Consider the following 23,530-nt stretch of genomic DNA (forward strand, 5'->3'; position numbering starts at 1 on the left):
ATCAAATGCACTGATTCATAATGTGCCAGAAGTTGCCAGGTGGCTTCAGGTCTGGGAATGTGAGCTCACGTCATTGATATCAATGCCTTCATCCTCCAGGAACTGTCTATACACGTGGGCCACATGAGGCCTGCTCTCATCGGTGAAGAAAATGGGAGTATCAATGTGTACCTGCCAAGTCTGGTGTTCTCCAGCTACACTGTACTGGGATGCAAGCACATGTCCACTACAACCCTCATAACACACTCATGGGTAAAGACTTATTAAACTGTCTAAAAACAAAAATATAGCAACTAATAGCAATATAACTTTCATTTTCAGCAACAGAAAACAAAATTACACCTGCACTGTGATTTGGTGCTAAGGATAACTAAGACAGATTTGCTTTTAGAGTTTCCATTAATCTGCCCCATGGAGTCTGTTACTGAAAGTGTGGTCAGAAATATGCACAACAGTAGCCCATTGAAGGTGCACTTCTACGTCATTGTCATTGAACCATTTCTTTGCTAATCTCGACATATTCTTTGGGTCGTATAATTTGTCTTGTATGATACTCACATATAGCTCAGTACTGAGACTACCATCAATCCTGGTCAAGTATTCAATGCCTTTGGCTGTGAAACAACCCCATATCATCAAGCTTCCTCCACCATACTTGACAATTCCTTCAATTTCTCTTGTTTCTTCCAAACTCAATTGCACCCAGTCTATTGACTTTTGTCTCATTGCTCCAAATCACTCGTTTCCAGTCTTCTGCTTTCCACTTTTTGTACTTTTTTGCAAATTGGAGCAGATGCTTCTTATGATGATAGCCTGCATGTAGCCTATCAGGAAGCTGCACAAGTTGTAGGTTCTGAGTTCTAAGAGTAAAGTTTCAATTGGGTTCAACTGCACCACTGCCTACTAAGTCATTCCTGAGCTTACCATAAAGGCCCTTCCGAACACCACCACATGGCTAAGGGTGAGTAAGACAACCCTTACATACTTTTCACATGGTGTTTACATGAACATCTGTGATCTCACTATTATAAAGCATACGAGCCATTTCCAGTACCATGATTGTTGCAGCAGAACTGATAGACCTTGTGATGAGCTGACTTCTTAAATTCGACATTTTGCCTGGACGTCCCCCTTTTGAATGGATGGATGGACTTCATTTTGTATTCTTCCAACTTCCATGGCACTGCTATGAGGCAGTTTGGCAATTTTCTTTGCCGAGAGACTGCTATAGATGATCCTGTTTCTCTTTTCTTCGGAAATCTTCTCCATGGTTGATTCTCAATTTGAACTAGTGACCTTTCACCTGGGAACCAACCTAATAACACACTGAGCTATTAGGGAATATGAGAACAAGTTGTAATTTGTAGTATACAAGAAGAAAAAGATTTTTCCACCACCAGGAGCAAAACAGTAACAATGCAGTAACATGACAAGAATCTGCATAACTAATCATATGCTAAATAGCTGCAAGTCAAATATATGTATGAGATAGCCAAGCTGATTGTCTATAAAATGATGGTAGTCTCGTGTGCAAAACTGTAGTGGATGGTGAAATATGGAGCCTAGAAGTCACAAGTTCAAAATATTTTTCCCCTTTTGCTCTTCAGTACTCCCATTTTCCAAATACAAAATAAACCAAAAAGTAAATATATTAGGTACTGTTGTATCCAAAAATGCCCAAACTATCAAAATATAAAGGTATTTTAATCCCATTTGGTGAATTTGTATATTATTGTTCTTCGGTCACTTCTCTCTCCAAAGCAATTTAATATACAGTGATCAAAAATATTTTGAAAACAACAAAAACTATATACATTTGGCATCTCCATGATTGATTGAAGCCCTCATATGACAATGTGAACAGAAAATTATTAAAGCTTTTAGCAGGGAGAAAAAAAAATTGTCAAATAAAAAATGTGCAGCTGTGGGAAGAGGTTACTTAGGAACTGCTGGTTTTTATACTTGCAGAAATGCTTAGTACATTGTTGTATACATTTCCCCTGTAAGTCATATGTAATGGTCATTAAACTGAAAAGTCTCTTTACTGGCAAAGTAAAAAAATATGCTAATTAGCTGAAATGCATTGTAAAATGTGCTACTCACCACTGCAATGAAAAAGCATATACGAGGGGGTACCCAAAAGTTTCCAGAAAAGTTGTTTTTCAAGCGTGTATTTATTTTTTTGAACAAAATTCCTTCAATCTCCTTCAAATTACTCTCCTTTACAATACACTTGTCAAATCTCGTCTGCCATTGTTAAAAACATTTTTTAAACTCATCTACTTTGATGTGTGCAAGCGCCTCCATCGTTTTCCTCTTCACCTGGTAACAGTGCCAACACTCACTGCACACTAACCAGACTCTAACAGTCCTGCAGAGACTTGAGTCTCCAACACCCCAGTCAATGGCCTGTGATTGGCCAGGGCTGACCCAAACCATAGGAAGGTGAAGGGGTGACCAACATAAGGTTGAAACCAAGGGGAAAATACACAAGGGAAGCTCCAGAACATAAATACACAAAATACATACATATAACACAACCAGGGGCACATAAAATGAAAACTGTGTAAGCAGTGACACTCTGGGATTCTGCAGCCATGCCAACTGCCAGAGTACTTCAGTAAAATTCCTTAGTAATATCATACAGTAGCATTTTGGCTTTCATTGTTTTTACTTATAGAATTAGAATCTTATTTTACACTGTGTAATTCAAGAGGTTTTCTAAGTCCTTTTTCCCCTCCCAATAGAGGCTTAAAATAACAATATATGCTAAATAACCTCTCTGTTTGGCTATGGATCCAGCAGAGTCTCCATATGTGTCACCAATCACATATATAAAGGACCTGAAGCATGGAGTTTATATATGTGATTTAGATTGGGACCCTACTTGAAGCACCTTTATATACTTAGGGTACTGAACACGCCATTCGTAACATACAAACGCTAATGCGCCATTCAAACCTACTGCTTTCAACTGATTGACTGATGTGCTCATGTCTGAGCAGAAGATCGGGGACACGTACAGAGACTCTCCGCCATATCCCCACCTCCCAGGGCAAATGGAGAGACAAGTATTCATATTTTATTATTTTAGCCTCTGCAGGGGCAAAAAAAGAATTAGATCACCCCTTCATATAAAAATATAACCATTTATCTCGGAAGTGGAGATGTGTCCTAAAGCAAGCAATCATATTTCTGCTTTCTCTTTCTAAGGCTAGGTTCATATCTGCACCGGAGTCTCCAAAAGAAACTCCGCTGCAGAGACCACTGAAAAACAGTGTACAGAAAGTCCTGCACACTGAGCGCTCCCATTGAAGTGAATGAGAATTGTTCAGGAGCCATCCGCAGCGCTCGCGTGTACGGCTGTGAATGAGTATTTTTACAAGCCCGGAGTAACTCCGTGTGCATGCAGCCTAAAAGTTCTAGCCTTGGAATGGGAACTACCAGGAAAGGATTCCTGGTCATCCTATTGGTCCTCTGATGTAGACACTTTCATGCAGACTTTAACAAATCAACTAATTTTTTTTATTGATTAGAAGTCCATTAACCCTAACTTTTGGTACTACAATGATACCCAGAACACGTTACGTGCTGGGTCAATAAAAAGTCTAAGGCCAAGAGTTGTATGATGTTCATCATCACACATGTTATGTTTTCTTTTTAAGGTCTTCCAGTCTTTTTGACAGATCTTCAAAGTCTATGTCCTCGTATGGAGATGGGTCAGTTGATGGTGACACACGGCCAGGGCTAACTGGTACAGATGGAAGTTTTGGTAATGGTAGGTTGTCATACTTTTCAGGGATATTTGTTCTTGGTTTGGTCTCAGCACCTACAAGGTAAAAGAATTTGTCAATGCCAGAGTTATAGGTATTCAGAAGGCTCATTACAGGAAGTTGTCAGCCAGCTCTACAGTACTCTCCCTGCTGTGTATGAGAGCAGGGAGAAGGAGTCAGCAGCAGCAGCCTGTGCTGTATATGCAGAAGACAGTGCATGAAGAGACTTCCGGGGTGCACTGAGAAGCTAATTACCATATGAATAAAAACGGTCTAGTTCAAAAACTACTGAGTTGATTAATATACAAAAGGCAGGTGTGGAATGCAAGTATGTGATTAGTTAAAAATCACTTTTTCCAATGATAGAGCCCCTATAAAGCCACCACTACACTTTATATAGCTAGTGAGCAGTGTGGCTCCTGGCATGGTAACACTACTGAGAGCCATGCTATTCACTGTAGCTGATTGGGGGGGGGGGGTCCTGCATCTTGGACACCTGCAAATTTAATGTTGGTGGGATAACAATAATAGAATGTGGATAATCCCTTTAAAAGGGGTTGTCCAGGGTAAAGTTTATTTTTTAATTAGGCTTGGGGAAGTGAAAATAAATAAATAATATTAAAAAACAAACACACATTCACCTCTTTGTGCTGCTTGTGTGTCATCCCAGTCCTGCTGGTCTTTTTAGTCCAAAACAAAGGTAGAGCAGCAACAACGGAAACCATACAAAAATGAATACCTGCCCGGCTAGACTCTAACTAAACATAGAATAGGTTACCTCACCTAGAGTAACAGAAATCCAAAAAAAAACCAAGTAGAATCATTCAGGACACAGCTCCAAAAATATGACCTCTCTGTCAGTTCTCCAGCAAAGCTTTGCCAAGAGTCTGCTGCTGGAGCTGGCTTCTTAAGCCTCCTTGATGAGATGACTCTCTGCAGCTGAGTCGCTGCCGGGTCATCCCCAAAGGGTGGACTGGAGGGGGGTGGAATGACAGGTCCCACTACCAATCCTACCTGTCATTCCTAAAAATCCAGCCAAGTACTGAGCATTTACCAAAATGCTCAGTAGACGAAAGTTGTCTGCTGAGAACAAACATTCCTGGAGTTTTCTCATCTCACCCACCTGAGTAGTCTGGGTGAGATGTACACCCCCTCCATTACCTGACTAGCCATCGGCTTACACAACATATGGACAAAATTTTATTGTATTGGGGGTTGGTTAAAAATGTTAAATCTGCCATAGAAATAAAACAGTCCCATAGTAACTACACTGTATGAATAGGATGCATGACATTTAATAAAAAAAAAAAAGTCCTGCATTCTATTTGTACAGCGTAAATACTATGGGACTAATTTGTCAAAGTTTGTGTGCTAAAAAAAAAAAAAAAATTGCCATACAAGCCATAAAAAAGTGACAATTATTTTGTGCAAGTGAAAATTTTTTGCCAGTGTCCGTCTTTAACCTCCATTTTAACAGTTCGCCTCTCCGTCATTCAGGTCCCATGACGGACCTGTATGACAGAGAGCTTGCCGCTGTTGTGAACCTAGCATAAGGCTACACTATAACGTCCATCATGCAACGAAAGATCGACGTGTTGCTTTAGGACTCTTTTACACATTACTGTAGTGAATGGGGGCCTCAGGTTGCAATGCGACTCCATCCACTAACATGAGAGAAAGAGTCACAAGGCGACACGGCGATGTTTGGTTGAATGTTGGATTGGCTATCACAGCTGCCATCAGGAGTTTGGCTAGGCTACAGGGGGTGGGCGCAAATAGGTAGGAACGTTCTCCCGCCGCTGCGCTACACCGGCAGTCAGCCATCTTTACGTAGCCTCCTCTATTACTGCTCATTATGCCAATGCAAATGCAATGGACAGGGACCCGAGCGGGCCACTAACATTCGCGATCCAGACCCTGATGAATCTAGATCGGGCCCCTGAACAATGCTTTTGCATTGAAAAATCTGCATCAATAGTAGGGGCTCAGGGCCCACCGGGGGTTTCACCGGTTCCCCGGTGGGCCAGTCCGACCCTGGATATGTATCCCAGACATGTTTATATTCATGCAGTCAACATTTGATCATTCTTTTGCATTATTATTTGTAAGCCAAATCTAGAGTTAAAATGATAATAGAAAGATTTGTACCTCTTCTTTGTTCTGGAACAACTTCTGGTTTTGAATTACAAATACAAATGCAAAATACTGACCAAATACTGACTGTGTGAAACAGTTCAATACCATTTGTATCCATTATACCCTGTGCAACATCATGGTTTCCCATAATAGCACATCATGATTACCCATAATAGCAAAATAAAAACAGTGTAATGAGGAATAGGATGTTTAGGGTTCTAGCTTCCTGCCACAGATAACAAACTAAGGCCGGGTTCAGATGGGGTTTTTCGGTCCGGATTTTGACGCAGAATCCGCGGCAAAATCCGGCTCAAAAAACCCGCCTCCAATTCACTTCAATGGGAGCTGGTCATTTCCTTTTTCCGCGAGTGGCAAGCCCTTTCTTCAGGCGGATTCTGCAGCTGATTCCGTCCTGCCTTGCGACACTCCCTCCTAACTAGGCCCATTCATTTGCAGAATGCCGAGAATGGATGCTGGTACATTGTATGCACTGCTTCGGCATCCAGTCGTGGCTAGCCGCTTTTTGGACCAGTCTCTGAGGCGGCCTCCGTCTCAAAATCTGTTCCAAAATCTCCTGTGTGAACCCGGCATTAGCAGTCTGACAGTCTGATAAAGAACCTAGCAGGTAGGCTGTCCTACTGTCATGGAGTCATGTGGCAAAAGCACTGAACTACGGCAATGACAGTGCTGGACAATGAAAAGTACTAATGGCCCCTCATTAATGCAGGGTTATGCGTCCAGGTGGATAAAGATCCGTTAAGCAGGGATGTACAAAATGATGTAGATTTCATGACCAATCCAGCAGTCAATTTGCAATTTTCTAGTGCTCAAAACTGTACTTACCAGTATCGTGTTCAGGAAAAACCTGTGGGCCTGGTGCAGGGGGTTTCAACTGAGAAAACACAAAGAGAACACAGTGAAGCTGGAGGCACATTGAGCAGAAATGCCGCCTTTTGGATACTGCAATAAAGCTTTTGAAAGAAATTGCAGTGTTTTACATTCCCAGCACAGTGGATGAAATTTTAAGCAATCTCATCCACATATTGCTGAAAAAAGCTGCAGCAGAAAACACATGGTAGATGAAAAAAAAACAAAAAAACAACAGAATGTTGAGTATCATTGCAGAGATTTTGCAGAGACTAAAGAGTTATAAAGAGTAAAGTCTCCCATAACACTTTGATCTTTCCTCATTTTAAGTATCAGTACTGCTTTTTACCACTTACTAAATCATAGGATGTAGCAAAACCGGGGGCAGGTGGTCTCCCTCTTGGAGGTGGCTGCATAAATGTGCACTCCTCATAGATTCCGACATCAGGAGGCGCCCCCTATTACACAATAAAGCAATAGATATTGTATATAGTAACTGCAGTGCTCATTGTGCATAGTTCAATATATTATATTACTGGCTGAGTGGTGGTTGCCTGTGAGTCAGCAACGGCATATACCAGCAATGTAAAATACCGCATACTTTACACTTACTGTTATCTGTGGGTATGGAACCTGGGCATTACTTCTGAAATCACCTCCACCACCCCAGTCACCGGGTCCTCCTTTTTTATTGTTATTTGTAAAATCGGTACAACCTCCGTCAAATTCACACTTAGAAGGAACTTCAGCCTGGCAAAGAAACATTGCTAGTCATATACCACCATACCATAGGTTATAACAATATGTCTAACAATTATAAGCAAATCTATAAAGTATATTGTTATAAAGCAATAAGATTTATATTGTCAGCAGGTAGAACATTTCCTCACCATGACTCTTGCATCTGGCTCAAACTCGACATTATAGTTTTTGGCAATCTCAATCAGGTATCTCTCCACCAGGATTTTCGGAGGTGCTTCTGGGCTCAATTTATGCATCAGCTGGGGAAAGGAAAGTTTGTAGTTATTCAATGATAAGCTGAAGAATAAGCAGTTAAAAGCATTATCTGAACCCAAATCGATTTTTATAGCATGTGATCTCTGGGGTTCAGACACCCTGACCCTGCACAAATCAGATGTTCCTGTGCATAGGTCACCAGTATGAAAAATTTATTTAGGCCTGGGCCCCATGTAGCGTAAACGTCAGGCCTTGCAAAAGCGTATTCCATCCACACATTGCAGAAAAATACATGCAGCAGAAATGTTGCGATTTCCAAAACTGTTGCATTTTTGGAAATCACAGAATGTCAATTATACCTACGGAAAGACCAGTGGTTTCCCTATAGATTTAACAGAAGCAGAAAGTCCTCATAGGAAAACTCTGTAGACTTTCAGTGAAAACGCTGCTGGAAAAACCGTGGAGCCTTAGCCTTAGAGCTGGAAATCACCTTTAAAGGGGTTCTATCATTGGGAAAAGTCATTTTTAGATAAGCACATCCTTGCATAACCTTTAGAAAGGCTATTCCACATCTACCTTTTGTATGTAAATCACCTCAGTGATTTTTGAATGAGCCCGTTTTTATTCATATGCTAACTAGCTTCTCGGTGCACCCCGGAAGTCTCATCGTGCACCCTCTGCCTTTTCTTTCCTATGTATGTATACAGCATAGGCTACTGCTGCTGATGACTTCCTGCTTACACACACAGATAGGAGAGAATAGCAAAGAGACGAGTGCTGCTTGGAACTTCCTGTGCTGGCTGGAAGCTAATTAGCATATGAATAAAACGGGCTCATTCAAAAACCACTGAGGCAATTTACATACAAAAGGTATGTGTGAAATAGTATTTCTAAAGGCTATGCATGTATGTGCTTAGTTAAAAATGACTTTTCCCAATGATAGAGTGCCTGTAAAAGAAGAGGCTCCACTTTGCAGAAACACTTATTTTTAAGATTTTGCTGCGGTATTTTGAGCCAAAGCCAGGAGTGCATTAAGCAGAAGGGAGAAGTATAAGAACTTCCTATATATTCCCCATTCCTTTTGTAGCCATTCTTGGCTTTGGCTCAAAAAACTACAACAACATCTGCAACAACAAAAAAAAACTGTATTTATGCAATGTGGGGCCTCAGTATGAGGCTACATTTTACATCACCTGCAAAGTGGGTGGCATTCTGGATAATCCCATCCACACAATGCAGAAAAAAATCTGCATTTCAAAAATTGTCACTCACAAAAAACATAAAAAATGGGGAGATTTCCTGCAGGAATCACAATGGGTGCATTCAACCTTTACATTGCTAAAGTTATAATCAGAGCTGTGAAGTCGGTAGGCCAAACCACCAACTCCGACTCCTATTTTTGCACAGCACAACTCCAACCCCTTCAAAAATACTTATCATCATGGCCAGACAGAAGAAGAAAAGCAATGTACAACCTTGAGTGTCACCCAAATGTTTCCAAGTACATGTCCACTAGTCAGCTTACATATTGAAGTATTGTTTGACTTACTCTTTCACTGACTGTTCCGATCTGGTTTGTCGCACAGAGGTTTCCATATTCTTTGCTGTATTTATGACAGAGTTGTTTCGCCACCTGTAACAAAAATTAAGAGTTTTAAACATTAATAGTTCATTAATCTGCTGATGTGGGGTTAAAGGATTTTCCCAGTAATTTTTTATAGATGCCCCATCCTCACATATCAGCAGGGGGCCAAATCTCAGGACCTACACTGATCAGATGTTTTAAGAGGCCGTGGTGGTTGTGCAAGATCTGTGACCTCTTTACTGTTTACATTGTATGTCACCTGATTCTTAGTGGCTGTGCGATGTTATTACAACCTCAGCCCATAGAAGTTAATGAGATTAAGAAGTAACTACTTTCCATGGCTTCTGTGATACAATGTAACAGTGACGGAGTCACGATGTTCACACAAATACAATGGCTCCTTCAAACAGCTGTTCAGCAGGGGTCCCAGGTGTTGGACCCCATTAATCTCTAATTGATATCTTATCCTGGGGATATGTCTTCACTTAAAAGGACTGGACAAGAGTATTTACACCTTTTCATGAATTTCTTAAAATATAGTATAGTGATCTGGATATATGATGATAGTGATAGAATTAATCTGCTTGTAATGCATGCAGAGCTGGACACAAGTAGCACAAAGGATTGCTACTAAATGGGAGTTTCTAGTCCCAAATTCAATTTTCATACTGATGATAACCTAACCACAGGATATGTGGATAGTGATGTAGAATCTGTCAGGACTCTGCACAGATCATCCGTTCTAGCAGCCTCTGGATTCAATGGTACATATTACCACAGTCACATCTGCCATGCAGCAATTGTATTCCAAGCACGTTGTATGTCAGGTCACTTACTATGTTTAATTCAGTGATTTCTACCAGACGTGGAGCTGCCCAAATCACAGTAGACACGGCTTCAGCCAGACCTGGGTCCAGCTCCCTGCAATGAGAAACAAGTTATGAATTTCTTCTGGTTCAAATACAGTGGTAGATCATAGTTGAATATTTTATAGTATAATGTAGTTATTTTATTGAGTAAGTTCTCTGTTCTTATAAGCATTGCAGTCCCTCAATTTACAATATTTATAAATCCCAGAAAAAAATTTCTTAATAATTTATCTACATTGTATCATGATCGATGTGTGTCACTTAGGGGGCGTTCACACTACCGTTAGTAATGTCCATTGCAGGCATCCGTTACAAAATGTTAACAATGAACACCAGGTTTTCTAGGATTAGGTCCATTGATTAGCTGTTTCAAAGTATTCTCCATTATTTAAATTGGTCCATCTACCTGCATGTACATATAATAGCAGCAGTGCAGGGTATTGTAGCTTTATGCCATTCACTTGAATCTGACTAAACTGCAATACCCTGCGCCACTGCTACTATGAACATGGCAACAGGGAGAAAGACTGAGGTAAACAATGAGAAATACAAGAACTACAGACACTTCAAACAGCTGATCAGTGAGGGTGTTGCAATCCGGACTTCCACAAATCTGATATTGATGCCTATCCTAAAGCCGGTTGCTTATGACTGTGTGCTAACCAGCTGCCGTGAATGAACGCCACTGGCGGCACACAGGGCACACAGATGTCATTCATGTTCCATCTGTGCACCGGCCGTGCTTCCGCGACCCCTTTCATTCAATGAATAAGAGCCGTGGAAGAAGAACCAGAGAATCGGACAGGAATAGGACTGTCACGGGATGGTTAGAGTCTATACTATAGGCAATGTGTAATATATATTTCATGTGGAATGTATTCTCTAACCTGTTATATACATCAATGTGTAGTTGGCTGATTAGGGTCTAGTGTGTTAGCACATTGTATGCAAATACCTCTAACTAGTGAGGACCAGTGAGGACAATGGGTGGAGATAATCTGATCAGTGTCTCCAAGAAGATGTTGGACGGTGCATTGTCCATAGTAGACAGGGAGTCTGCTCTCCTTGGTATAGGTGAGGGGGGAAGGATCTGTGACTCAGCCCTTCCCACCCACAGATAGAGGAAGTAACAGTTTAGTATATAGTTGTAGCTTGCAGTTAGTATGTGTTAGCCGGCCTGTGCACAGCTCTGCAGAGAGCCAGGACTTAGTTACAGGACCAAGGAACCAAAGTTATCATTGGATTGTGACTTCTGTGGACTTATTGTTATTACGGTTGATGTGACCGCCGCCGGCTACTAACTTTGTGGATTACAATAAATTGCTGTTGTCTCCCGACCTCTTGCGTCCGTGTTGATTCAAAAGACCATCCGGAGGAAGACGTATACCTTTGCTCCGTGACAACTGGTGGCAGCGGTGGGATCAACAGCGGACAGCGAGATGGACTACAGCAGCCCAGCGATTAATGGAGCCACAACCTCAGAATACAGGAACTGGACTATGGCAAGTCTACAAGTAAGGGCCCGGGAACTAAACCTGAGTTACCAGGGAAGAACGAAAGATCAACTGATCGAGGCACTGGAGGAGATGACCCTGCAAAGCGACCATGAGGAGGGCTGCCCCCAGGAGACTGGAGAGATACGGGAGTGGCAGGTACAGACCCAAAAGAGCAGATGGGTTGTTTTGTATGAGGAGGAGTTGGCAGTGCTGGGGCTAGGAGCAACTGCAGAGCAAAGGAGTAGAGCATTACAGAGGGCTCAGGAAACGGAGAAGGAGGAACAGAGAATGGCGCATGAAAAGGAAAGAATGGCGCATGAAATGCGAATGGCTGAGATAACTACGCGGAATTATAATCAAACGTCGGCCCCCAGCCCAACAGTGAGAGAACCACCATATGTCTCCCATAAACACTTCAAGACCTTTGATGAAGCGGCTGGGGATGTTGATGGATATTTTCAGGACTTCGAACACCAGTGCCACCTGATGGAAGTCCCAGAGAAGGATTGGGTCCGGTATCTGGTGGGGCACCTACGAGATGGGGCTGCGGAAGCTCTCAGAGCCATGGACCCTAGTGATCAGCGGGACTATGAGGCCATTAAAAGAGCGGTGCAGAAGTATTATGCCGTCACTCCAGAGACCTACCGAGTTCAATTCCGCTCTTTGTCTTACAATGGGGGAAGCTCCTTCCACATGTTCGCCCACAAGTTGAAGCAAGCATGCAAGCGCTGGCTAGAAGGAGAGGAGGCTGTCACAGTCGATAAGATCCTCCAAGTCATACTTAAGGAACAGTTCTTTTCCCAGTGCCCCGCTGAGATCCGTGAGTGGGTGCTGGAACGGAACCCAGCCACAGTGGAGCAAGCTGCTTCCCTTGCAGATGAGGGCCTGACCATCAAGCCGCAGTGGAAGAGGTTGTTTGCAGAGGAGCGGAAAACTACCACAGTCCGCCAGACACCCTTCATCCAGCCATCCACCTTTCGTGCCCGGCCTCAGGATTACAATTCCCCCTCTACCCCTGCCCCAGCCCATCGGCCTCCAGCTATGAACAACCCTGTCCCTAGACAACGACCTACTGGAAGAATGCTAGAGCGCAGATGTTTTGGGTGCGGGCGGCCTGGACATTTGCAAGCTAGTTGCCCTGTTAACATGGGGGCACGGGCCACCGTGGCATCCCGGCCTATTCACTACCTGGGAACCACCCCTAGGACTGAAAGTTTGGCCCCATTTCCAGATGACTCCATGAATGACCCATCTGTTCCACCTCCAGGGGTCTATGGGATTCAGCCTTCCGCCACACATCCCGCAAACCTTCAGCGGAAGCACTTGCAGGAGGTCCTACTGGATGGCCGAACAGTTGTTGGATTCCGGGACTCGGGAGCTTTCCTAACGGTAGCGGACCCCCGAGTGGTTCGACCCGAGGCCCTAGAGGAGGGCCCTGGCCTTTCTATCGAGTTGGCAGGAGGTACTCGGAAACGTATTCCTAAAGCTACCGTGGAACTCGACTATGGTTATGGACCAAAACGATGCACAATTGGTGTGATGAGCGGGCTGCCGGCCGATGTTCTGTTAGGCAACGATGTTGGAAATCTACAGTGCCACTTTGTGGGAGCAGTGACCCGAAGCCAAGCTCAGAGAGACGCCAACATGGATCGACCGGATTTTTTGCCAGATGCCAGCCCTTCAACTCTACAACTTTACCATTCAGTACCGCCGAGGGAACCAACACCAGAACGCAGATGGGTTATCCCGGCAGGAGGAAATATGAGCTATAGAGACTGATGTGCATTCCCCAATTTACCTGTGTAGGCCAATTGTGTCATGCACATGTTTTGAGAGGGGGAGGGGTTGTCACGGGATGGTTAGAGTCTATACTATAGGCAATGTGTAATATATATTTCATGTGGAATGTATTCTCTAACCTGTTATATACATCAATGTGTAGTTGGCTGATTAGGGTCTAGTGTGTTAGCACATTGTATGCAAATACCTCTAACTAGTGAGGACCAGTGAGGACAATGGGTGGAGATAATCTGATCAGTGTCTCCAAGAAGATGTTGGACGGTGCATTGTCCATAGTAGACAGGGAGTCTGCTCTCCTTGGTATAGGTGAGGGGGGAAGGATCTGTGACTCAGCCCTTCCCACCCACAGATAGAGGAAGTAACAGTTTAGTATATAGTTGTAGCTTGCAGTTAGTATGTGTTAGCCGGCCTGTGCACAGCTCTGCAGAGAGCCAGGACTTAGTTACAGGACCAAGGAACCAAAGTTATCATTGGATTGTGACTTCTGTGGACTTATTGTTATTACGGTTGATGTGACCGCCGCCGGCTACTAACTTTGTGGATTACAATAAATTGCTGTTGTCTCCCGACCTCTTGCGTCCGTGTTGATTCAAAAGACCATCCGGAGGAAGACGTATACCTTTGCTCCGTGACAAGGACCCTTTCCACATTTTGCGGCCAAGACTGTCGGCCGAACACGTAACCGTGTAATTCACAGTCATGTGTACAGGCCCATAGAAAAACCTGGATAGCACACTGACCATTCATATGGTCATGTGCAAGGGGGCCAAGGCCAAGGTCCAACCTTTCGGAACGCAGCTAAATAACACAGTGGAAAAAAACACAGTGGAAACACATAGTGTTTTTTATTTCAATTTTCTCTGCGATTTTTCTTTCCTTATTAAATCTATAGGGGAAACAAGTATTCCCACAGGTAAAATTGCTGCATTTTTGAAAACACAGCTTTTCTACAGCAATGTGTGGATGGTTTTATCCAGAATATCATTCACTTTGCTGGTACTGTAAAATGCAGTGTTTTTTTTTCTGCTACGTTTTCACAGCAGGAAAAACGATGCGTTTCCACAATGTGGGGCCTTACCCAGATCCCATTAAATCCCTTTAACTACCTGTGGGTCAGCTCACTTTGTTAAAGTGTTTATTGCTTTTTTTTGTTTTGCAGAAATTAATTTTAGAATATGGGTCTGCGTCAGAATAAATTCGGGGGTTTTGTGTGGGAGTTTAATTCATTTATGTTGCTACGAAGGCTGGAGATGGCTGTGGAAGCAAGAGATCAAAAATGTCTCTGCAGCAAACTCTGCATTTGTAAGGTGAAGTTGTCAAGGAGGATTTGGTCAAATAGAGAAGAAAAGAACAGAGAACTACTATAATCAGAGATAGTCATTTGTGAGTCACTGGATTTTACAGATCATCTGTCAACACTCCTGAAGTGTCTGTTATAGGAAATGCTTGTATTACCCATGATGTCAAAATTCTGGATCGTCCTGTTCCTCCTAGAATATGTATGGGTTACATGGAGATTTTTGGTAAAACAACTAATTGGTTCTAAAGGGATTATTCACTTTCTGATATTAAAGGCCTATGCCTGTGAAAGGCCATCAACATTAGATCTGTGAGTGCCCGACACCTGGGATGATCTATAGGGGCCATGGGTGTTATATGCTCACAAATCTAATACTGATGGGGAATAGGGATAAGCCAATAATGTTAGAAAGTGAATAACCCCTTTAGAACCAATTAGTTGTTTTACCAAAAGCCTCCATTTATCCACAATATTAATACTAGACAGTGCATAACCACTACAATATATGGAGATAACCCTGCAGTACACAGCCACACATTGAAATGCATGGAATCTTGTGATCTGCAGCTGTCACATGATCAAGTAGTAATAACTAAAAATCTGTATATAGCATATACTTTCTCTCTAATTCTCAGTTAGCCTTCAGTTACAGGGAGGAGACTAACTGCTAGCATGTCTCTTGTAGACAACAGGGGAGGTTCTGCTCCCTAACTCTCTCACTCATTTAGAAGCAGTAGCACCATCATCATATTGAACATTAAAGAGAAGAACTGAACAGGTATGTCGTGGATAAAAAAAAAAAAAAAAAAAAAAACTATTAGCTGCAGAGAATATGCCTTCTTTATGATTCTCTTTTACTCTCAAGTGTGATACAGCCAAAGTCAGCGTGTAGCCATAGCCTTAGATTAAGAACATAATGGTCATGCTGCAACATGTGGGCAAAACCACCCTACCTGCAGTGGCCAATAGCTGCATGATTTAGAAGGTTATACTCTAGTGTTGCCTACAGAATTGTTCAGCCATTGGCTGCTGTATATAGTTGGGGTTTTGTCTGTGTGTAGCTCTGACTGTCTAGCTTTACCTCATTGACTGAATTAACCCAAACCGAGCCAGGAGCAGGTCACAATACAGCTCCAGGATCTCCATAGCTTCCACCATGTAATCCTCTCGGATTATATGTTCCACCCGGATACGTGCTCGTTCATCTTTCCGGCATGATAAGTAGTCTGCAATCTCCTTCCGAGCTTTCATTGCCATTTCAGCTATAGATATAACAATGTACAGTCATTAAAATGGTAGTGCAACTACAAGGAATCAATTTATCTAACATTTTTTCCCTATACTGAGCCACAAAAACATAACTGCATTGTATTAGCATGTTATCTGCTATTATGGATCCACATGAAGTTGGCCTGGTCAATGATCATTAATAATGGATGTGTGTATGGAGCTATAGAAATGAGTGGGTCTATAAAATATCTGCATTGTGGACAGTGTACAGAAAACAACTACTGTCATCTGCATGAGGACTAAGATACTACAGCTAGAATACACATCATACCCTAAACAGCAGATACTGTATGCAAATTAATTTCCAAATTAGTTTAATCGCCCTTTAATTGCACAAGAAGGACTATGTGTCTATGTGATAATTTAGTGCCTATAGAAGACAATGGTATATCTGTGTCACACGCGCCCCATTCAGCAGTTTGGAATGGGTTTTATCTGCTTTTGCAATTTGATTACAGAATCTAATAGATACTCTATTTTATTGGGTTCTATCTGGTCACAAAAAAAAATGAAAATTTGTAAAATTCTTCCATTTTTAATACAAGTTTCAGTCCCAGACTTACTTTTCTTCTTTTCTAGCAACTTCAGACGGTTGATAGCAAGTCTCAGGTTGACCCGGAGGCGCTCACCCTTGAACCCAGACTTCAACATGTTGCCCTTTACTCTAAATAAAAGAAATAATAAAAAATGTCAGATTCTGTTTGTCAAAGCTTTAGATGTTCTCTTTTATTCTATAAATGAGTAGTGCCAGTGATAGTATTATAAAATACTTTATAAATGAAAAGTGCCTGTTTCTTCACTTATTTTCCTCCTTATTCCCCAGATCAAATCTGTACTCAGAAATCTGTTCATCTTTAAAGTGGACCTTTTATGTCCTCATGCCCATGCGGTTTTATATACCGCTAGGAAGACGACAGCATGTTGAATTCAGCGCACTGCAGGATTTCCTATTATGTACCCCAGGCTGGAGATATTGGTGCGTTAGTTTCGCCACCGATTTCTGCCCACTGTCAGAAGGGCATTCCTGACAGTCTAGCTGGGCCACGCTGTCATACAAAAGTTAACAAAGCTATGTGGCATTTTCTTACCTAGGGATTGGGAAAGTTAGGAGCCAAGGACTATAATACATTTTATGATTTAAAATACACAAAAAGAAGTGCTTACAGAAAAATGTGTAATAAAAAGAGAGAAAAACAAGCAAACAGTTTACAAGATAAAAAAGGAATAAAATATAACAGACCAAGCCTAGCCATGGCAGGAAGTTGGACAGACTACATCTCCAGGTCTCTGGCAAAGAGGGTCCTATCCATCATCCCTATCCCAGCCTCCTTTTAGGAGCCTCCTAGCCCGCGTTATTGGGGCTGGATAATTACATGAGCCAAATCAAGAGAGTTAGAACCTATTTTGGGAATATGCTATGACTCTGAGTGCGAATGATATGCCTGGCAAGTGATGCAAAGTGTTTTTACATGTCCAGGCACATGAAAGTGAAAAATCATATTCCCTTCCATAGATAAATAATTTGGGGTGGTTATGAATGTTAGTGCTCCACATGATTGACCCAGAGATGCACATTAGACAAAAAAAAAACCCACTACAATGAAAGAAATTCACAACATCGTAGTGTCTTATTGATGTGATATGACATGTGATATGATATGTGAGTTAACGTCTCACTTTTTTCGGTATTTCTGTAGACTATGTGCTCAGTAGATAAGAATTTCTTCAAATTCTTGTACCATAATTGGTCATATTACAAATTGACCATGTCAACCCCTCAGCCTCCCCAAGGGCACTATAAAAGCTATGGGGGCTATTGTTTAGTCAGCTTTGGCATTGTACCATGGATGCGTGTCAGGCAACTCTGGAAGTCATTGAATGATGGGTAAAAATCAGGGCAAGATGTATAATAGGGCATCCCATCCAGTGAGCTATTACTACATTTGTAACCACAGATAAGTATTATCTCTTTTTATTTATTAAACACTTATTATTTTATTATATTCTGATGTGATTATAGTTATTATTTGACTATAATGACTTGTTTAAGAAAAAAAAACATTTGCCTACAACACGCTACAATATATATACAATTCATCTCAGTTTAGATCCTTTTTTTCACCATTGTCTCAATATCTGTGACACCTAGCTCTCTTTGAATTGAAACATTCTTTTTGACATGCAGTGACTGAGAGTCCTTCATCTCATCCTTCATCTCATGTCCATCAAACATGGGAATGCAGCTCCTTAAATGAAAGAGTTGTAATAAGCCATGAGACTGTTTGAGGTGAGATGTCCTGAGATGTTGCTATGCTTTTTATGCTAATCTCCTACTGGTTTGAGATTCAGCTCACCCCCAAAGGAAGATGATGTTTGGACTGGATTTCAATTGCCCAATAATTTGGAGATAAGACACAGTCGGATGAGTCTGACTGCAGCTTTCTTCCATGGCAATCAAACATACATACAGCTTCTATCTCACCAGGTATGAATGGATACGAAGAAGTTGTGGGAATCCAGAATATAAGAGAAAGAAAATAATCCAGCATCCAGTCCAATAAATAGATGGACGAAACAGGTCTTTCTTTCTTGGATCTTTATAGCAAATGCAAAGGACACAAGATGCTACTAATCAACTCTTATTCATAGCACACATCTTTATACATAGGAAATATATGCATAGGGGCATTCTTCCACCACCATGAGGTGCATACAATCTCTCATTCCCACTCCGGCAGCTAGTTCATAATACAATGCAGGTCTCCCTGGCCTTCAGGCTTCTGCAATAACTTTGTGACCTGTGATCTTTGGGTTGCTGCAGTACTTCTGACACCTGGTCCTCCAGGATTCTGTGTGGATGTGTATTTTCTTCTGTTATGCTTGTATCTCTGCTACCTGTGATCTATGGGCTTCTCTTATATATAGTACTGTTACTAGTCCTGAATTACTGTTGTTTTCCTGACCTGATTTAAGCCTGTATTCACATTAAGCATTATCTGTTCCTGTGGTGTGCAGCACCATTACCCTGACCTGACTTATCAGCTGCTACCAACATGAAAACCACCTCAAGTGGTAGGTGAAATCCTCATACTGTGTACAGTGTAATACTAACAAACAACTTACTGACAGCTTTGTGAAGTTATATGATCCCCTCTGGAGCACAGATCTTCTCTCTGCTCCTCCTGTTTACATAGTTGGAGTATTCAATAACACATCTGTGCCAGTTTTCTGGTGTAGATGTGCGATAATGTGTTGCATCATTGGCGGAAAGCCTTCTCTCGTGTCAAAGATGCAGCAAATCTCATGTTCTGTACCTCATTCACCACGTTGCACAAAAGTGGGGTGGGGCGGGGACCCCTCAGCTCGACATATTTGTTATAAGTTCCACCTGTTTCCTGATATGAGTTATATACATCAGGGTTGCCTTGCGCTTGTTGGACCCTTTATTAAGTCTGGCAAACAAAACACCAGTATTAATAAATCTGTCCCAGTGTCTTCTGTAGGAGCAAACTCACAATGTAAGCCTTTTTCATCCTCAATCTTCATTAGGCCTGCATTAATAACTTGACCCTTTGTTCATTTAAGAAACACTGCATACATCAGGGGAGTAGAGAGGAAGTTACTGCTCCAGAGGAGAGCACATAACTTTAAAATAAAGATGTCAGCAAGTTACTGAGGATCACAGGCTTATTATAAGTGTAGGAGACAAAAAATATTTTACTGGAGTACATATAGTTTTGTTGTGGTTTTGGTAAGGATGTCGTATTATTGCTACAATGGAAAACAAGTTAAAGGTATTTACTTTGATCTGTAGTGGAAAAATTATTATCAACAGCGAGGTCAGGCTTTGTTTATGTGGCAGTTTCTGTCAGCTCATTACAATGTGAAACTCTGAGGTCACATCAATAATAGGACTGGGACAAGAGTCCTGGAACCTGAAAGACCAGTGTGTGACTCATTTCCTAGGACTGAACTGTAGCTGATGTGAAATACATTGCTGTAGAATCACAACACTGCCATTTGTCTGTATAGTCAAGGAAGAGCTCATATTCTCAAGACACTGCCATTTACTACAGAGAACTGATAAATACACCGTACACTTTATACTTTGCCTTTTTTGTAGAGTCTAGTTGAATTTTGAATGGTCATGTACACTCACCGGCCACTTTATTAGGTACACCATGCTAGTAACGGGTTGGACCCCCTTTTGCCTTCAGAACTGCCTCAATTCTTCGTGGCATAGATTCAACAAGGTGCTGGAAGCATTCCTCAGAGATTTTGGTCCATATTGACATGATGGCATCACACAGTTGCCGCAGATTTGTCGGCTGCACATCCATGATGCGAATCTCCCGTTCCACCACACCCCAAAGATGCTCTATTGGATTGAGATCTGGTGACTGTGGAGGCCATTGGAGTACAGTGAACTCATTGTCATGTTCAAGAAACCAGTCTGAGATGATTCCAGCTTTATGACATGGCGCATTATCCTGCTGAAAGTAGCCATCAGATGTTGGGTACATTGTGGTCATAAAGGGATGGACATGGTCAGCAACAATATTCAGGTAGGCTTTGGCATTGCAACGATGCTCAATTGGTACCAAGGGGCCCAAAGAGTGCCAAGAAAATATTCCCCACACCATGACACCACCACCACCAGCCTGAACCGTTGATACAAGGCAGGATGGATCCATGCTTTCATGTTGTTGACGCCAAATTCTGACCCTACCATCCGAATGTCGCAGCAGAAATCGAGACTCATCAGACCAGGCAACGTTTTTCCAATCTTCAATTGTCCAATTTCGATGAGCTTGTGCAAATTGTAGCCTCAGTTTCCTGTTCTTAGCTGAAAGGAGTGGCACCCGGTGTGGTCTTCTGCTGCTGTAGCCCATCTGCCTCAAAGTTCGACGTACTGTGCGTTCAGAGATGCTCTTCTGGCTACCTTGGTTGTAACGGGTGGCTATTTGAGTCACTGTTGCCTTTCTATCAGCTCGAACCAGTCTGGCCATTCTCCTCTGACCTCTGGCATCAACAACGCATTTCCGCCCATAGAACTGCCACTCACTGGATGTTTTTTCTTTTTCGGACCATTCTCTGTAAACCCTAGAGATGGTTGTGCGTGAAAATCCCAGTAGATCAGCAGTTTCTGAAATACTCAGACCAGCCCTTCTGGCACCAACAACCATGCCACGTTCAAAGGCACTCAAATCACCTTTCTTCCCCATACTGATGCTCGGTTTGAACTGCAGGAGATTTTCTTGACCATGTCTACATGCCTAAATGCACTGAGTTGCCGCCATGTGATTGGCTGATTAGAAATTAAGTGTTAACGAGCAGTTGGACAGGTGTACCTAATAAAGTGGCCGGTGAGTGTATGTCTATGGGTAAATCAATACATATACAGAAGATATAGTATGAGTACAAGTGCCATTTATTATTATTTTTATCAGTTTATTTAGCACCAACACGTTCTCAAGCACTTTACAGAGATTGGCAGCACTTACATAAATCAGTGACTGCATTGAGGCTTACAATCTAAATTGTAGGGTAGTGTATACAGAGCCTAGCTTCATATACAGTACGTTTGAACATTGACACTAAATGTACGCCTCAGGCCAGGTTCACATCTGTATTGGAGTCTCCATAAATCGGCGAAGAAAAAGGACCTGCAGGGAGGACTTTTCTCTCTACTAGTTTCAAAATAAAAACATCAGAAACCTGACAGTCATCCGGCGGACCCCATTATAGTTTACGGGGTCTGCAGATAACCAATAATTTAGCAGACAAGCGCTCTGTCATTCAGGTCCCCCAGCAGACCCGAACGACGGAGAGCCCAGCACAACTGTGAACCTAGCCTCAGACATATGCAATCATATACATAGACAGCTGCTTACCTCCACTAATGATTGCCATTCTTACAAGTGAAGATTATAACATGCTGTCCACTAAAGATATATTGTTGTAGACTGGCCAAGTATATGCCAATAAAACACACTTTTGGCATCCAGTATATCTGGCTTATGCTAGGTTCACACTTGCGCTTGGTATCTGCATGCTTGCAGACCGTTTAAAAAATAAAAAAAAGATTTGGACCCAAAAAGATTCCAAATGTTACACAGCAGATACCCAAATCCGTCTTTTTAGACGGATCAAGCTAGGTTCACAACAGCGTTTGGGGACTCCGTCCTCCATTCGGTTTAAAATAGGCGTAGAGAAAAGTCCTGCAAGCAGCGCCCATAGACCTCAATGTTAAAAAAAAAATGAAAATAAAACAATAACGGATTGGTCGCTGATCGTCTGATATCTTTATTTTTTGAGCGGAGAAGAAGTCCTGCAAGTCCGACTTTTTTCTCTGCCCAAAAGAGCGGATACCAGATGGAAATGCTCCAAATGCACACCTGCGGATGTTTGGTTTTTTTTACAACCCATTGAAATCAATAGATTTTAAAACGAGTCGAGATCATTTTTTGAAGATTTTGAGATGGTTTCAAAAACTGATCCAGCCTAATAGTACTTTGGATTGCAAAATCACGGCCGCAAAATAGCGCCGCGTATACGGTAGCGGCTCCAATTGAAAACAATGGGAGCGTATATAGCCCGCAAAAGATCCCCCGGCGTCTACGTTCCACATTACGAACCAAAATACTCCGTGTGAACCCGGCCTAAGGCTTGTCAGACATATCTCTCTATGTATTAACGTATTTTCCCATACTATAATGCAAAGACGATGTGAATAGAGCCCAAGAAATGTCTGTTTTATAAATAATGTCCTGTAACTTGTAATACTTTGTAATTATAGAACTTTGCACTACAATGTAATGTATAATTTTGATAATGTAATAATAGCATAAATAACCTACTAGTGCCATCTACTAATAGACAATTGACAACATACATCCAAATACTTAGAGTCAGCAATACTTTTATATACAACATACTGGATACAAGTATAAACTATACAATTTATTTAAGTAGTAAATTTACCTGTGCTTTCTACCAGAAGCCGCAGAGAATTGAGACAGGCGTCAGGAAGTAATCCCGGCACTGGGCAGTCTAACAGGATATGTGAGTATATTTACTGATGTGGAGAGAGAAGGGCACGTGTTCTGTTTCTGATGTCATCACTGGGTGGGGATCATGTGATTTGTATGACTATACTGTAACATACCTCACCTGGGTGGGTGTGTATTTGTGTGGCTGTAGCACATGCTCAGAACAGCAGAGAAGCTATTCTCTAACTAAAGCGACACAAGCAAAAAAAAAAAAAAAAGCCAAAAATCTATCGCATTCTCCTGAATAATGTTTTGCGCTATATGCTCCAGTAAGTATCAGATGCCTGAGGTGTTATATAAAATTTATTGCAATGATTGCATATAAATGACCCAAATGGACAAATCCATCTGTGAAAGGATGGTAGGTATAGTACATGTAACACATTATGCATACCTTCCAATTGT

The 23,530-nt window shown here is 41.9% G+C and overlaps 1 protein-coding gene across 1 annotated transcript; it reads right to left on the minus strand.

Moving 5' to 3' along the window:
- Positions 1 to 3,430: 3,430 nt before the first annotated feature.
- On the minus strand, positions 3,431 to 23,119 carry LOC142213611 (IST1 homolog). Its single transcript, XM_075281992.1, has 10 exons — positions 23,058 to 23,119; positions 16,637 to 16,737; positions 15,865 to 16,045; positions 10,155 to 10,239; positions 9,283 to 9,366; positions 7,667 to 7,777; positions 7,389 to 7,526; positions 7,133 to 7,234; positions 6,753 to 6,801; positions 3,431 to 3,829 (listed from the first exon to the last, which is right to left on the minus strand). Exons 2-10 carry the CDS (start codon positions 16,722 to 16,724, stop codon positions 3,648 to 3,650), a joined length of 1,020 nt encoding a protein of 339 aa, XP_075138093.1. The 5' UTR covers positions 16,725 to 16,737; positions 23,058 to 23,119; the 3' UTR covers positions 3,431 to 3,647.
- Between the last annotated feature and the right edge of the window lie 411 nt (positions 23,120 to 23,530).

This window comes from Leptodactylus fuscus, chromosome 7 (assembly GCF_031893055.1).
Source record: "Leptodactylus fuscus isolate aLepFus1 chromosome 7, aLepFus1.hap2, whole genome shotgun sequence".
NCBI classification, from domain to species: domain Eukaryota; kingdom Metazoa; phylum Chordata; class Amphibia; order Anura; family Leptodactylidae; genus Leptodactylus; species Leptodactylus fuscus.

What these genes read in the sequence shown, in the direction of transcription:
- LOC142213611 (XM_075281992.1), bottom strand. Translation starts at nt 16,724, where the DNA reads ATGTTGAAGTCTGGGTTCAAGGGTGAGCGCCTCCGGGTCAACCTGAGA. An exon ending in GGGTTAATTCAGTCAATGAG is followed by an intron (nt 10,240 to 15,864) that starts GTAAAGCTAGAC and finishes TTCTCATTGCAG; the next exon opens with GGAGCTGGACCCAGGTCTGG. An exon ending in TTCCATACCCACAGATAACA is followed by an intron (nt 7,235 to 7,388) that starts GTAAGTGTAAAG and finishes ATTGTGTAATAG; the next exon opens with GGGGCGCCTCCTGATGTCGG.